The sequence below is a fragment of the Lates calcarifer genome, linkage group LG18 (genome assembly GCF_001640805.2).
Source record: "Lates calcarifer isolate ASB-BC8 linkage group LG18, TLL_Latcal_v3, whole genome shotgun sequence".
NCBI lineage: Eukaryota > Metazoa > Chordata > Actinopteri > Centropomidae > Lates > Lates calcarifer.
This window is the reverse complement of record NC_066850.1, coordinates 8,267,209-8,283,821: the sequence shown is the minus strand read 5'-3', so window position 1 is coordinate 8,283,821 and position 16,613 is coordinate 8,267,209. Positions and strand designations below refer to the sequence as shown.

Below are 16,613 nucleotides of genomic sequence, written 5' to 3'. Positions count from 1 at the left end.
ACTCCATATTCTCATCTTCGTCATGCTACTGGTGTTCTTTCTAGCACCTCATCTTTCTTTTTCATAGCTTTCTGAGAACTAAACTGCATGTGCTATGTAAAGTATGGGTCTGTCAACTGAGAGTTTTCTGACAATCTTCAGATACTGCTATAAAATATATAAAAAGAAATAGTGTTAAGTAAAAGCAGCACATTTGGGGCTCTCTTTATGTTTGAGCTCATTTCCAGGCTTTATGATATTGTCAACAGAAATCTGCTGTAGAAGACATTATGATGTGTTTTTATCCATCTGTCTATAAAAAGCCAGAACAACAGCATCCACTGCCTTCAACAGTAGCATCTCTGTCGACCCACACAGGCAGGTATAAACACAGGCACACACGCGCATATTCACACACACACAACACAACCCCACACACAGTATCAGGAGTAATCTGAGATATAAAGCTTCATCGATCAGAACTGCTCTCTCTTGAGGATTACATCATTCGCCAGCAAATAGCCAATCAGAGCCCAGCTGAGACTGCCCGCTCTGTGACCCCATCTCCTGTAAAAGTAAAGGCAATAAAAGGTTCCCTGCACACACACACACACACACACACACACACACACACACACTCTATTCCGGTCACGTCACAAGGAGGCACTGATATCATTCTCCGAGGTATTGAGTGTTTTTATGTAAACCTGAGCCACTGCAACACTAGGGCATGTTGGGGGCATCTTTGTATTGTTTCAACTGTGACACATCAAACATCTCTCAGTCAACAATTCTCTCTCTCACATACACATGTATATATTGTTTAAAACAGCAAAAGGCGTGGCAGGAATTATGCTGCAAAACCAGTGTGCATACTGCCCCTTTGGGAGTAAATAAATCACTACTTGATCTTCATTATTTAATATGTGTGTGGCATTTTTGTCATTTAATATGAAAATCTGATACAAAGTGTATCTTGTTTATGGAGCATCCTTATGGCCAAGGGCTCCAAATGTATACCATAAAAACCAAAACATCATCTCCCATGTCTCCCATAAAATATAAACAAAAACTTACTCACTTATTTTGGAACAATATCTAATTTCTGCCCACCACACAGTGTCTTCTACTTCCCTGCCATTCCTCATAAACAACACACTGTGGCACTGGTTAACCATATGATTCACATGAGTTATCATACCTTGATATAACCGCCAGTTGAGACCAGAAGAGAGTTGTCTGAGGAGAAGTGCAGGTCAGTCACCCAGCCTCCGTGGAGTGAGTCCATGCCATCTTTACCGTCCCGCGAACAAATCTTCAGTAGAGCACCTTCCTTGACACTCCAGAGCTGTGATGGACAGGCAAACATTATAAACCAACGATAAAGTAAATGCCAATGATAAACAACAAAGATGCCAGCTGTGTTGGCATTTACAGATTTGGCTGCCTGTGCTGTCAACAGACAAAGTTTTTTGGTAAATTAAATATATAAATTCCTGTCACAAAGTTGATTTAGTTAGCAGTTTTTCCAGAGCTTTCAGTCACATCTTGTGGCCTGTCACAGCTTATGGAGTTTGTTCAGTTGCCAGAGAGATGGTTTGGTTGTTATCACGTGCCTCAAGTATGAAATTCTGGTCATGTGATATCAGGTGGCCATACACTGTGACCTGTGTCTCTGCTCAAGGATGGTCTCTTGCAAATGTCATACTTAGGTCATGTGATGATAACTGAATTGTCTCCATGGCAACTGAGCAAATTCCATTGTTTTATGAAATTCATGAAATGTGGCTGAAAGCTCCCAAAAGACACCAAGTAAGTGACCTTGTGATAATATTTTTTCATCACTTATATTTCTGAGGTCAAGAGTGAACATTCAAGCTCAACAAAATGGAAAAATAAAAAACGTGTGCAGATGTGAGTGTGAATCTCAAATGAGAAATCACCCATAATGCACCACACATCATGAAATGATAGCATCACTGGTACAGCGCATCATGACTTCTGCAGCTGTTATGCAACTGTTCACATGCCATGCTCCTTTGACAATGACACATCAGACATACAGCTATATTTAACACTTGGCATGCTTTTGTACTGAATGACTCAGATTTGTTTCCATGGAAACAGGGGTGAGATTTCAGCGTGGTTTATGTAATTGGATCTGATGGATTCGGCCATTTCTGGATAATGGAGCAGGTTCAGCTCAGAGGCCACCAGAGGGCATTAACCTTTTGTCGACTGATGCTGCGCCACCACATGTCGCTGCAGGCTGAATGGTGCTGAATGACTTTTCCTCATCTTCCTCTCTAGCTCTCACACAGTTTTAACTTTTTGTTTACTTAGTGCATGCGTGTGTGTGCGTGCATGCGTGTTTGCAGACGAATGGTGCCGATTCCAAAGCCTTGGGGATCCAATTTGGCAGCCTGAGTCCTCTCCTTCGCCTCCTACTGTCAGACATCTCCTCCCCTTCCTGCTCCCTTCATCCCAACTTTTCATACAACCTGCACCTCCTCCAGCTCCGGTACCCCCCTCCTGAGAAGGAGCCCTGCCACCTTCCTTTCATCTCATCCCTCCCCTGAACACTGCAGCAATCATGATGTATTAGTGAGCACTTAATCTAAATGAGTGATGAGATGTAATTATGGGGTGATCTCTGGAATAAATGTTGTCTGCTGTAATTGCATTTTTGTGCATTGCACAGCAAATAAGATGGCTTAAGTCACTGTCACTACTTCATATACTAGTGACATAATGCTATCTTATCTGTAGCCTCTATCTTTCTTCCAAATTACCTCCATCAGTCCCTCCACTCTTCTCTTTGCTACCTCATTTTCCTTACTTTATTTCCCACCCTTCTATTTAACCTTTTTGTATTAGGCACTTTGCTGAGGGTAATTTCCAACGGCAAAACAAGCCTAATCAGCCTAAATTCCTACATCAACAACCAACAGTAAAATTTTTTTTTAAAAAAAAGGGTAAAGTACATGGCTAAATTGCTTTGAATACTCACCCGGATCTCTCCGTTGTCATCTCCGGTTGCGAGGCGTCGGCTGTCCCAGGAGAATCGGCAGCTTCGGACACAGTCTTGGTGGCCGCTCAGTGTGTGGACACACTGCCAGGACTCACAGTGCCACAACTAGGAGCAGAAAGTAACACATCAAGAGAACTAAAAAGCAGGAGTTGTGTATGACTTTTTAAAAAGAACATGCATGCACTGGATACATTTACTTAATTTTTACTCTACATTAGAGCTGCAGTGCTTATTAAGAGCAACCTATTCAGATGAAGACTAAGCTACTTGTTTGTGTAACACAAGGCAGGTAATCAGGATGCACTCCCTTTGGATAGAGCGTGATATATTATGGATGGAATATAAATATAAAATAGGTAATAATAATAATAATAATGAATAGTTAGTTTATTTAGTTGTCACCTGTGCACAGGTGTTTATGAGGACTGATAATTGTGCCAAATGCAGAGTTAATGTTGTTACAACACTGCATAAGAATGATGCAAGTGTTAATGAGTGTTTTCTCGCTTTCTGCTGTTGTCTTTTCCTCACTTTTTTTCCTGGATCTCCCTTTTCCACTTTCCTTCCATCTCTGTCTCTCATCAATTGTTCTCTTTATATTCCTGCCTTCCCTTCTGCTCCCAAACTAAATTTCTCTCTGTGTTTCTTCCTCACCCCGGTTGCATCCTGTGCTGCACAGAAAATAACACAGCTCATAATTAGACACTTCATTTGGCAGCCCGCAAACTATGTCTGCACACAAAGTCCCATTCATCTGAAGGTCAGGAGAAAAAGAAAGAAAAAGAGAAAAAAAAAGGGGGACAAAGAGAGGGAGAGAGAGAGATGGAGGAAAAGGAACAAGCAGAACAGAACACAGAACCTCTTTTTGTGGTGCTTAACAAAGACACTCATGGCTGAGCCTTCTGGTTTGACCTCTAGATAGATGGAGACTGGGGACTCTGGTGTTTGTGTGTGTTTCAAGCTACCAAAGCCCCTACTCGGTCTGGAGAGCAAGGACTATGTGACTGGCTGCTAACCAGCCTCACAAGACACACACACACACACACACACACACACACACACACACACACACACACACACACACACACACACCTCAATTATCATTGTTGCAATCCATAAAACACACTCTCTCTCACTACCATCCACTGACAGAAGCAGGTTGGCTGGCAACCCAGTGGCTGTTCTCTACAGTAAGTGTTGACCAAATCCAAATTCCCGTGTGAAACTCAGTGGTAGTGGCTCTAGATCAACTGCTTTAACAAATGCCCGAGAGAGCGGCCTCGCATTGTTTCTTATGCCGGATGCTCAGAAACGCCAGTTGTCATCCATAGTTGAATATTGGATTGAGAGGTATAAATCCAACACTGAATCCACAACCTTTTATGATCCAAGGAAATAAATGTCACTGAAAAATGCCAGTGTCAAAGAGCGTACAGTCTCAGTACAGTTCAGCTTGTACTGTGCAGCGCAGTTCACATTTCTGTGGACGATGAGTAAGAAAAGCAATGATTTAAGAGCTGCTTGTGGAAAACCGCATCTCCAGCCTACTGAGTCAGTCAAAGTCAGGCCAAAGTCAAGCACAGCAGTGTTTGGTAAACGGCAGACTGGCAAAAACTACATCCATACAGGGAGGTTGGTCCATTGCGAGTCAGCCTGCCTGCCAGGCTGGTGGTTCAGCAGGTCCACTGGCTGCCATTTAGTCAGACTAAATGATCACTGAATGTGGGTGTAGGAAGACAGACTGACCCGCAGCTAACTCTCCAGGCCTGGGGCCAGCTGCTGCACGCTTATCTCTAAGGTCCCTCGTCTCCCTACTAGAGAAACTTACAGCCTCAGATATCACCTGCAACAACACATCCATGTGTAGACAGTGTAAGTAATAAGTTTGGAAGGAGGTTAGAGGGAAGACGCTGATGTGTAATAGGTCAAGTTGTTACTGGCAGCACAAACAGATATGTCTCATCCCATGAGTAAGACTAGGCGTGTGTGTGTGTGTGTGTGTGTGCGCGCGTGCGTGTGTGAGTGTTGAACCTTAGCAGTCTTGTCAGCAGAGGTGGTGGCGAAGAAGCATCCGTCTGGTGAGACATGACAGGAAAGGATGGCTCCCCGATGTGCCTCGATGTCCTGTAGCTTCTCTCCACTTTCTACGTCCCACACCTTACAGTGAGTGAGGGAATGAAGAGAGGGGTGATTTAACATTTGATTTTACGCTGCTCTCAACTGTGTTTTGAGCGGGTATATGTCTGAGCCTCACCTTGACAGTACCATCGAAGGACCAGGACAGCAGTCTTGCTGGTGAGTGGGAGAGCAGAGAGAAGCACCTGACCTGTTCCTTGTGACCCTTCAGTACTCTACCCTCCCCAGACTGCCAGCTCCACACCTACAACACAGAGACAAGGAATCTTTTAGCCACTGATGCTTTTCACTTCATCCCAGTTACAATATCCAGATTTATGGAATTTTTGGTTTCTGAGGTGCACTGAGTTTATGCTAATGCATCTGTGGAGTTAAAACTCTGGACCTGCACATCCGCCTACAGAGCACTTGTTTAATGCCAGTGTGCAGGCAGGTAAATGAGCAGAGACAAGAGTTCAACTGAGCTCAAAGAGGGCAGGACAGACAGAGTCATCCAGCTCATCTTATCTTATCATCTTAGCCCTTGTGTGCAATGCTGCACCTTTTCTTCTTCTGAATAGAATCTGTCATGAGTCCAAAGGTTAGAATCCATCACCAGCTAACATAAGTGTGATTAGATCTCTTCACATTCACTCTGCATCTGCATTAACATCTAAATACACACTTCAATTTCCTCGCAAATAGCACAAATTTGAATTCTGAATAAGCCGGCGGACGGTCCGAGAAAAGTGATGGTGTAGGCAGCTGCAGTATGAATACGGAACGAGGCGCTGCGCTGTCGGAGAGGGGAGGAAGTGCTGCAGTGGACAGGTCTGTCGGCGAAAAGAAAAGATGAAGAAGGAGGAGGAGGAGATGAGAGGGGAGGAGGAAAGGGGAAATGAGCAACAGAGCATGAACGGTGGGGGTTGACAGAGCGTAACAGCCTGAAATACGCACACACACATTCGCACACAAACACAGATAGTTGCACGTGGTCAACACAAGAGCGGGAGGGAGATAAAGAGCTATCGAGAGCGGAATAGCCAAAGGCAAAGAGAAGGAAAAGGAAGGAGAGGAGACGAAAGAGGGGGATGAAGAATGGAGAGGTGAAGAGGCCGACAAAGAAGCTGGTAGAGTGTAACAGGTAGAGAAGTTGAAAACACCACAGAGACCCGAAAAACGGATGGATGGAGGATGAGCAATTTAGCAGAGCAGGCAGTTTTACTCAAGGTGAGGAATGGGGATGGAGGAGAAGAATAATCGATAGCAGAGAAGAAAAATGGGATGCAGGTTGGGGGAGGAGGTGAAAGAACACGCCATGAACTAGGCGATAAAAGATGGTGAGGACGAGGGAGAGAATGATGAATGGGAGAACCACAAACAGGAAAACCAAGCAAAAGACAGAGAAACAAAAAGCACAAATGGAGGAAGGGAAGGAGTTGCACACCCTAATAGTGGTGTCCTCGGAGGATGTGATGAGGGTTTGGCCAGTTCTGGCTGAACTGGCAGTGCAGCACCGTCTTGGTATGTCCTAGCAGAGTGGCCAGAAGCTTCCCAGAGGGCACCTCCAACACCTGGAAGGAAGAAACAAAGAAACATTAGCATCGCAAATACTCAAGCAAACAGCGAGAACTACTGTATGTCTCGGGTGCAAAACAAGCAAAGCTAGTTGCTTGGCCAAAAAAAGAGCTCCACTGTGAGTCACATAAAGTTCACCCCCGGTGTCTAGAATATCTATACAAACCTCAAATGATAGCTAAAATTTGCCAAGATATACCCAGAGTGGACTGTCCCAGAAAGTTTCTTTAAAAATCCTGACAAAAAGTAACATTTTGAGAGAGGAGAGAGGTGAAGTGCAGCTGCTGGCTTGATGGTGATAAGCACATCAAAAAGAAAGCGGAGCTAGGGGAAAAACTGTGAGCTTTGACTGTGACCGTTCAGTCTGGTCAAGACCGCAGAGGGCCGTCGGGGGTCTGACAGCCCTGCAGACTTTACTGGAGGAGCTAGAGAACAAAACAGCTTTGATGCTCAAAAGATCCAGCACAAAGAAGGAAAAAAATTGTCATCATGTGTTCTCTCTTGGGATCGTTGCTTCTGCATAAAACACAGTTAAAATAAGCCCTTGAGATGAAACTTTCACAGATTATTTAATGCTGCTTTCGAGGGAGATGGGAGATTTTGTGACATCCTCGGAAAGGTTGGCTGGTTAAGGGCTAACACTAAGACCCAGGGAATTCCAGAGGTCTTAGATGGGGTTTTCAGGAAGGTCTCAAGCAAAATGTGAAAGCTTTTAGCCTGTGGCAGCAGAAAAGGCAATGATGGTCTGTGTGGTGGTGCAACGCTGTGGTCCAGACTGAAAAATCTTGACAACTATTCGATGGATCAACATGAAACTTTGAACAGACAGTAATGATCCCCAAAAGATAATTGCTAATGATTTTTCCTCCAGCACCATTTTAGGGGTTTTGAAATGAAACATCTTGATAACTGTTGAACGGATTTCCATTAACTCTGGTTTTAGACCTTCACATCTCGTTCAGAATAAAGTGCAATAATGTTGGTTGTTTTTCCACTTTTTAATCTGGTTCCATCATCAGGTCAGAATTTATTTTGATTGTCTGTATTCCCATCGGTCTGTTGTGCGTTTAGTGCTAATTAGCGAACGCTAGCATGCCGCCACACTGAGCTAATATGGGAAGCAGTAACATAATTGCTGATCATCAGCATGTTGTCATTGTCATTATCACTGTGTCATTGTTTGCATGCCGTGGTTAGTATGAGCTCAAAGCAACACTGTCCCTAAGTGGAGCTTCACAGAGCTGTCCGTGGCTGTAGACTGTTAGTCTGGTTAATGTTTACTACTCACTAACATCAAAACAAACACCTTTACAAATTACTTTCCGTGGAAGAGAATCACATTTAGTACAATCCACAGTCTAAGGCTTATCTGTTTATGGCTTTCTTGTAGCCCCAGGATTAAAAAAAGAGGTGAATAACAGAAGTTTAATTTATCCCCAATATGAACTCATTCTACTTATCAAAGACCAGTACAATGAAGGCTAATTAAGGTATTATGAGGTGCAATGAATATTACAGCTACAATTATAAAATCTACTTTGGCAGAGCTTCTATTCTTCATTAACCTTCTGACAGATCCATCCAGTGATTTAAAAAAAAAAAAAAAAAAAAAAAAATCAAATTTAGTGTTGCTTCAGTTGGGTCTTTAACTTTACAAACGTTGTAAATGATAAATTACTGAAAGTCATTCAAAAACCATAACTGAAGAGCACAAGTGAAATTCATAAAAAGGTACGCAAGTACATCACAGCACCTGTAGTTTTGAAAGTATAGAAGAAAGGCCTGTGACTCTTGGGATTTTACCAGGCACTAAAATATTTACATCTCAGAGGACGGGGTTGAAATGTCTGAGCAGAACAAGCCTCGGGGCACGCCAACCATGTTTGCCAAGCTCTAAGCACAGAGATGCAAGTTTCAAAGCCTGCGAGAGAACGCTTTGGCAAGCTTTACATATCCAGCTCAAGGATTTCTGGGATGGTGCAATAAGGGCTATGCCTGAGGGTGTTTGGTAAAAAAAATTAAATAAACAAATATAAAAACAGGCTAATGTAAAGACTTGTTTAACTACTACCAAAGGAGAAAACATGTCACTGGGGCATTACAGAACTCATATAAAGTCAAAGAAATATGGATGAAAGTGGTGAAGGAATGAGATGACTACTGACACATACAGTAATGACATTAACCTGCCTATTCTGTTATTAGTCTTAAAAGGCCCTTTGAAAAAGTTATTTAACAGCCAAACCGACACACACACAAACAGCATTTAGTGGTTCTTGAACACTCAAGCACAAACACATGCATGCAGATTTTACACTTGCCCTACCATACCTGGACACTGCCTGTACTTAGCCCTACAGCCAGCACCAAACCCCTGTAGGAGGTAAACAGTCGTCGGATCCTGCAGCCAACCGCCCTCAGTACCTGACTAGCTGTCAGTCTGTCTGCTGCCTGGCACAGAACAAACACACACACACACACTCACACTCACAATTGCATACTTTCAGAGTTATTAAGAAACACACAGGGACTTTCTGTTCCCTCCCGCACATCTGTCCTAAAGACATTTCAACATTCGCATTAGCAGAACAAAGCTGGTATGTCAAATTGACTGGCAGTAGGAGCTGTGAGCGAGTCCTGCACTGAAGCTGATGAATTATTTGTAATTATTCCTCCAGTAAACTGGTTATAAATAAGCCCAGATAAGGGAAGGGGAAATGAATTCCTTTCACTGCAGCAGTCAGCAGCACCAGAAACACCACCAGCTAACACCAGGGCTCCCTCTGGTGTCAGCTCAGGGTGCTGCAGCAGTGAAGGTTGCCTGAACTCTCTGACTAAAAGCACTTAAATGTATCTAAATCTGTTGCTGGAGGGAAAAGATATAGTATAAAATATCCAGTGTCCAATCTAATGTAAAAGAAGGTATAAAACAAGTATTACAAATTTAGATATTTCACAAACGATGTGAAAAATTGCACAACTGGCTCTGCAATCTTTGTATTACAACAATAAAATGTTGGATTCATTTCAACAAAATGGTGACAAAAAGCAACAAAATGGCAGTGGTTACACAGACCATTACCATTAAATAAAAGTAAACTGTGGATGAACTGCAGTGCTGTTCCCTGTCATTGTGACAAGGTAACAAACTCCCTTCCAATGGACATGCTTGACTCTTGTACAAAACTTCCATGTCCTCCCTGAGATACTGTATGTGATCAGAAGTAATCCTATTTGACTGTCAGAAGCTAATCCTAACATATAAGCTGTCTCTGTTGCAGTTGCAGGGAGCTCAGAGTTTGTCCATCAGTCAGTACAAAAGGCTGGGATCACTGGACACTGTCTGATACCAATGAAACCAGTTTTTTTGATACCTTACTTTTTCATGTTTCTTTTCATTTTCTCCTACTTTCAGAACTCAGATCACCAATCATCTGTGCTCCTTCAAGTCCCTGAGTGTAATAAACCTTCCCTCTCAAATCTCTGGGCCCAGGAGACAAGAGGAGAGACAGATGAAGGGCCAGAGAAGAGCTGTAATTAAAATCATTAACCCTGTATTCATCAAGACTATAAGACCTTTTAATTAATTAGAGTTGCTCTCTGCTGTTGGGTGCTGGCCTGGCCACAGCACAGATGTGTCAGGGGACCGTGAGTGAGTAAGTGTTTGTGTTTTAATCTAAGACGGGAGATTTCAGGGATGTCCTCTACCGCTGCTGCATGTGTGTAACATACAATAGACACACACATTCACACACACACACACACCTGCAACAAAGCAGACTAGGACCTCATTCTCCGCCTGCAAACAACAATTTATCACCAAGACAAAGAGCAGTGGAGCACGGAGAGCAGGGGGACAGACAGAACAAAAGGAGGAAGAAAGATAAACAAAACAAAAGAGGGAATAAGAGAAAGAGTAGTATGTGACAGAGATGTGAAATATAAAAATAGGGAACGGTAGAGAAGAGTGTGGAGAATACAGATCACAGGTAAAAAGAGAAGTGTGTAGAGAGAAAGAGAGAGATGAAGAAGTGTGGAGCTGACCTGATGTACAGCTGACAGGACAGATAAAGAGGGTGACAGTGCTAATGTCAGATCTCATGACTCAACATGCCTCGAAAAACATCGCCTACAGCAACGCGTGGCGGAGATTTACACGGACATACACACAAACCTGCTGACATACACACACATACAAACCAGAGACTTTACAACCTTGAATCTAGAGATGTGGTTGTTTGCTTAATCATGAATTGCACTTTATAGCTGTGTCTGAGTGCACTGCAGGGAATGAAGATGCATTGTAGCTTTTATTTCCTGACGTTGAAGGAGCCATTTGGAAATTTGTAGCAAAGATGTGAGAATTCATGACTGAAATAAAACAGTTTTTTTCAAAAGCAACAGACAAGACTCCAGGAAGAAACCACAAGTTGTCGGATTAAGATCCCAGTTTTTCCTGTTTTTGTACAAATCAAATATAAGATATAACATGTTCATTAGTATCTTAAGAAGTGCTGGCAGGGAAATTTAAGCTAAGCAAACCGGCTCCTAGCAGTTTTATATTTAATGGACAGATAGATAGTGGCAACATATCTTCATATCTCAGCAAGAAAGTGACAAGAATATTTCCCGAAATGTCAAACTCAAATAAGTACCACTGACCACAGATTAATTTTTCCACTTATGGAAATAATTTGAGTAGATTTGACAGAGGAATGGATTAAAGCTGCAACTGAAGATTCTTTTTATTATCATTCATATTTTTCAGAAGATAAATATAGTACATATATATATATATATATATATATATATAGTTCAACATATGTTCTCTACCTGCACAGTTCCATTCTCTTGGCCCAGAGCCACCACAGAGGGCTGCCTGCACATACAGGTACATCGGATCCTGGACGACATCTCTTCTGACTGAAACAGCACTGATCCCGTCATGCCATCACGCACCTGACGCACACAAACACACACATTGTTTTATATGACAACCTGATATGTGCATAGTACAGTCATACTTGTCCAAACTTGATCTCACACCCCACGAAACATTCCTGCATCACAGTCCTGCTTCGACTAGCCAAACGCCTTTTACTTATTCATTCAAACCCTCTCCTCTGTTTTCCCTGCGGCTCACCTGCAGTCTGTTGCAGTTGTCTGCAGCCGATACAATGATTTCTTCATCATTCGAAGAGAACATCAGAGTCTCTCTTCAAGGCAAATGGCAGAGGAGGTATGAACCTTCGTAGTCTCCCATAACTAGAAAATAAAAAACACAAGACATGTTCAGTTTGAGGAGAATTTCAAGTGGACTTCCTCTGAAAGAGGAAAAGACAACATCACGTTTCACTTTTCTTATGTTTGTCCTCTAAAGTTCTGATGTGGCATTGTGCCACCAAACTAATACTGCAAACACAAGTGAAATAGAAAATCTGTGTCGTGTCAAGTAGTAAGTCAATGTTCTGTTGCGGCTCGGATTTTTCATTTACATTGTTGAGGCCATTGCATTTACAACCTTTATATAAAACAGTAAGTGTAAGGGTCATAAAATCCATTTTAACAGGCTAAACTGCAGAGAGATTTCATATAATTGTTATTGCAGCTGTAATTGATTTTGTTTTCAGGCTGTTTACGGTACGTATTGCTTTGTTTAAGGGAGCGATGAGTCAGGACAAATCAGATAACAATTCATGTTTATATAACCTCAGTTTTACTGAAAAGAGCCTAAAGCAAGTCAAGGCAACAACTACACCAAATTCTTTCATAACACATCTTACAGTAGCTGTTCATTTTTTATTTCGAGTATATTGTTGCCTAAAACAGTTGGTATACACTGCTTTTATTCATATAAAATCAAGTTCAGATTCATTTTTTGTATCAAAAGAGTATTCCTCACTAGGAGCTGACACAGCTGGCAGGGTAAATATAATTACTCAACTTGTGATGTTCAGTATTCGCATGACTTCGATTTTACTGTCACAAGAGGTAATTAGAACAATCCTGACAGCATCTGTGCAAATTCACACACTATCAAACACATTTATTCAGTCTTACCCTGACAGTCTGGTCGTCAGAGCAGGAGAGAAGCTGTGAGCCGTCAGGAGAGAACTGAACGCGCTGAACCCAACTCAGGTGTCCACTGCAGTCAGCCATCTTTTTATTGGCCTCCAGGTCCCACAGCTAGAATACACACACATGCATAAACTATTATACTCCTATGCACAAGTGTAAACTATGCAAAAAGATTGAGAACAAAATATTTTTAGAATTGCTTAGTCTAATGACTTTAAAAGGTCAATGCAACAGGTCCAGACACAGAAGAGCATGAGTTCATTTATAAATAGACACTAAATGTAGAGTAGTGTTTTACCTCGACAGCATAGTTTGAAAAGGCGATGGCCAGCAGGTTACTGGTAGGACAGGCGTGACAGTATTGCACCATGCTCAGACGACTGGTTCTGATCTCCAGCAACATGTCCGACGTCTCCACATCAAACACCTGAGACACAATGAACAGACAGATAACAAGAGCGTTTTTCACTTGGTCATTATGGATTTAGAAAGCTGCCATAACTGTAAACGCAACACAATATCATTTTAAATAAGAAAAAAGATACTGTGTATAAATGACTTCAAACATATAGTTAGCAATTTTGTACTGCAGTTTATATATGTTGATAATATGTGTATTATGTATTGTTCACAGAATTATGAAGAAAAACCTATCATCTTGTGCCTCAACATTAAAACCTGCTGTAAACCTGCATCATTAAAATCTCCCTTCTTCTCCTTAAAGCTCAGACATCTCTGCAGTGTTTGTGTTGTTTCCCTGAATACCAACAGATGAAGACGTAGAGGACACAGTCAGACTGATTACAGGACAAGACTGACTGATTCTGGAGAGCTCAGGAGAGGAGGGGCTGCTCACATTTACAACCAGGACACACACTCTTTAGACGCTCTCAAGCTGAGGCTGACAAACAGCCTTTCATTCCTGTCTCCTTCAATGAGACGGCACACCAACACCAAGGGCAGGGAGGACAAACTGATCCCTGCTGTGCACCTGAGACGTGTTTGACGAGACACACCCACACCCAAACTATTTAAATTTACCTCCTTATCACATGCTGAATATATCCTTTCAAACAAATGTTCACATTCAACACAAAACTTACCAAAACAGCGTTCCTGGCAGCACATATGATGCGTTTGCCGTCAGCAGTCCAGGTGCTACACTTGACAAGGACCTCTTCATCACTCTCAGTAAACATGCTGCTCACGTTGATCGTCTTCCACTCATTGGCAGATGACACCTGAAATAGCTGCATACACAGCAGCAACACACAAAAACACAGACGTATACAGCATCCATAACTTGTGTAATGAGCATGTTTTTTATACTTATGTTACAAATAACAATAAGTAAGGCACAGTGCACCCAACTCTCTTAAATCATGTTCAGTTTAAAGTACACTGCTTCAGGAAAGGACAGCTTTACAAGTATCTAGTTTAATGGCACTCACCTTAACAGTGCCATCGTTGGAAGAAGTGGACACATAGGTGTCGTCAGGGGAGAAACAACAGTGGTTGACTGGCTCAAAGTGGCCAAACATGGTGTTCTGAGAGGATGGCCTGTTGAGGTTCCACACCTGCAGAAACAGAGAAATACAATGGGAACAAGAGAGAAAGGAGCAGAGAAAGAATCAGAAACACAACAGAAAACAGAAAGGTCACAGAAAAACTTAAGATAAGGAATTTAAATAAGTCACAGACAGGCATGTCTGTGTGTCAAACAAACAGACTCACACACCTTGACGTTCAAGAACTTGTCGTTGGAGCAGGTGGCCAGTAGGAGTTGTCGTCTGGTGTTTGTAAACTGACAGTGGTTGACCTGCTCTTCATGCTCCTCTGCAAAGACCCTCAGCAGCATGGCTCGCTCCACATTCCACACCTTAGAGACACAAGTTTTCAAGAATTTTAGGAGAAAAAAAATCACTTTAACATTAGCGGTGCTGTAATCAAGTTGATTATAATGGACAACTGGACCATTATCTGCTTACCTTTACTTTCCTGTCGCTAGAGCAGGTTGCTAAGAGACGGTCGTCAGGGGAGAAGGCACAGCAGAGCACCTCATCGTCATGGGCCTGGATCTCGGTGAGCTTCTCACCTGATGTGCTTTTAAACACCTGAGCACAGAGGTACGATGACAGCAGAAGCATGACAATACATGCAGTAAAAGTACTGACTTACTCATTAGGGCCATGACTTTATTTCCAGATTCAGAGGTCTAAATGTTCACTGTTAAACTGGATCATTTTTGGAGTGAATGACTGCTCAATGATAATACATTTTTGCTATTACTTTTGTATAATTCTGAGTTGCTGCCCAGGACCAGACAAACACTTAAATCCCCTTACATTTGCAAAGCACATTCTGACAACAATACTGCATTTTCTTTTTTCTTTTTTTTAATAAACAGCCTTCTGGCCTTAAAAGTGGATCGCTCCTCATATTTTCTAATATTTTGTCTCCATGGAAACTATTTGCCCTTCACAGTTTTACACACAAATACACTCAAAGCGACACGTCGGCTTTGATACCTTGAGCGTCTTGCTGGCTCCACAAGTAGCGATCTTGGCTCCATCTTGGGAGAAGCAGGCAGAGTAGATGGAGCCCTGGTGGGGGTGGATCACCAGGCGGGACAGACTCTCTACACTGCTCTTATTCCTGGATGAAAAAACACACACAAAAAAACAGTCCAAACTAGCATACACAGCATATCATTACCAGCAACAATTTTAAAGCAGTGTGAGCTGCCAATAAAGTTGTATATAGGACTTAGGTGAATGCATTTATCTCACTTAGTCACTTTAAATGAGTGATTTGGTGCTACTGTATCATTCAATTTCAGATGCACTGAAAGATCATGAATGTTTCACACAATAACTACACGTTTCAATGAAGATGACAGTTGATCTTATTTCCTGTCTATTTCCTGTACATGACGGTTCACTGATGTAGACATATTATTCATAAATAAGAGTTGCAACAAAAATGTATAGCATGTGAAACTGAAAAAAATTAATTAAAAACTGCTGCACCAAACAAAGGGAATCCATTACTCGATTTTAATTTAAATCGTTTGTTTTCTTGCGTACAGCCAGTCGACGTAGAGTTTCCCTTTACTGGCCCGGTCTTGCGCCTGCAGCAGAGCTTGTCTGTACACCTCGGAGGTGGGTGGCTGAGACAGAGCAAGCTGCACCACGTCAGGGAAAGGACGCTGCTCCAGCTGGTGGCCGTTCAGAGACAGAAACTCCTGGAACTGACTGCGCACTTCACTGTTCTGAGAGGACAGAAAAAACAAGCACACTTCAGGGTATAGGGCATGTTAAAGGGAAACTACACAAGACTTGTTCCCTGTCATTAGGACAATTATTCTTCACTTACAACACGAAAGGAAGAAGTTTCATCTTTGAGCACATGATTTTGTAACGATAATGTTTATTCGCACTCCCATATTTGTCACTGTCACTGTAAGGCTGATTCTTTTTTTCTAAACTTGTTTTCTTATGTGTTTGCAACGCCCTTTGTAAAGTTTGTCTCAGTAAAATATCAAGGTTATATATTTCTGATGCTGTTTAAGAGGTATGGATGAAAAACATTTACTGAAAATTACTTGTGAAATCTTAGCATCACACACACACTGGACACAAGATTCAAATTGTTACTGCTATAAAATTATTGTTGGTTCAGGAATTGTAAAAAAGTACAGCCTTACAGTGCATGTCCTAGTTTAACAGGTGTGTAGCCCCGTGCTTCCACGCTTATGTCTGATAATCCATTTGCTAATTATCACATCTGCCCTCTTGCAATGATGAAAATTGGAAAGGGACAAGGGGATAGC

The 16,613-nt window shown here is 42.1% G+C and overlaps 1 protein-coding gene across 1 annotated transcript in view; it reads right to left on the bottom strand.

The window, feature by feature from the left end:
• The window catches only part of apaf1 (apoptotic peptidase activating factor 1), a 38,336-nt gene that overhangs the window by 15,795 nt on the left and 5,928 nt on the right, over nt 1-16,613 (bottom strand). Inside the window, 19 exon segments of the mRNA XM_051077606.1 lie at nt 1,181-1,327; nt 2,990-3,115; nt 5,042-5,167; nt 5,265-5,390; nt 6,573-6,614; nt 6,616-6,699; nt 9,035-9,154; nt 11,537-11,662; nt 11,847-11,897; nt 11,899-11,928; nt 11,930-11,968; nt 12,764-12,889; nt 13,080-13,208; nt 13,885-14,031; nt 14,233-14,358; nt 14,520-14,660; nt 14,770-14,895; nt 15,310-15,436; nt 15,868-16,052. Of these exon segments, the coding sequence (XP_050933563.1) occupies nt 1,181-1,327; nt 2,990-3,115; nt 5,042-5,167; nt 5,265-5,390; nt 6,573-6,614; nt 6,616-6,699; nt 9,035-9,154; nt 11,537-11,662; nt 11,847-11,897; nt 11,899-11,928; nt 11,930-11,968; nt 12,764-12,889; nt 13,080-13,208; nt 13,885-14,031; nt 14,233-14,358; nt 14,520-14,660; nt 14,770-14,895; nt 15,310-15,436; nt 15,868-16,052 (2,124 nt within the window).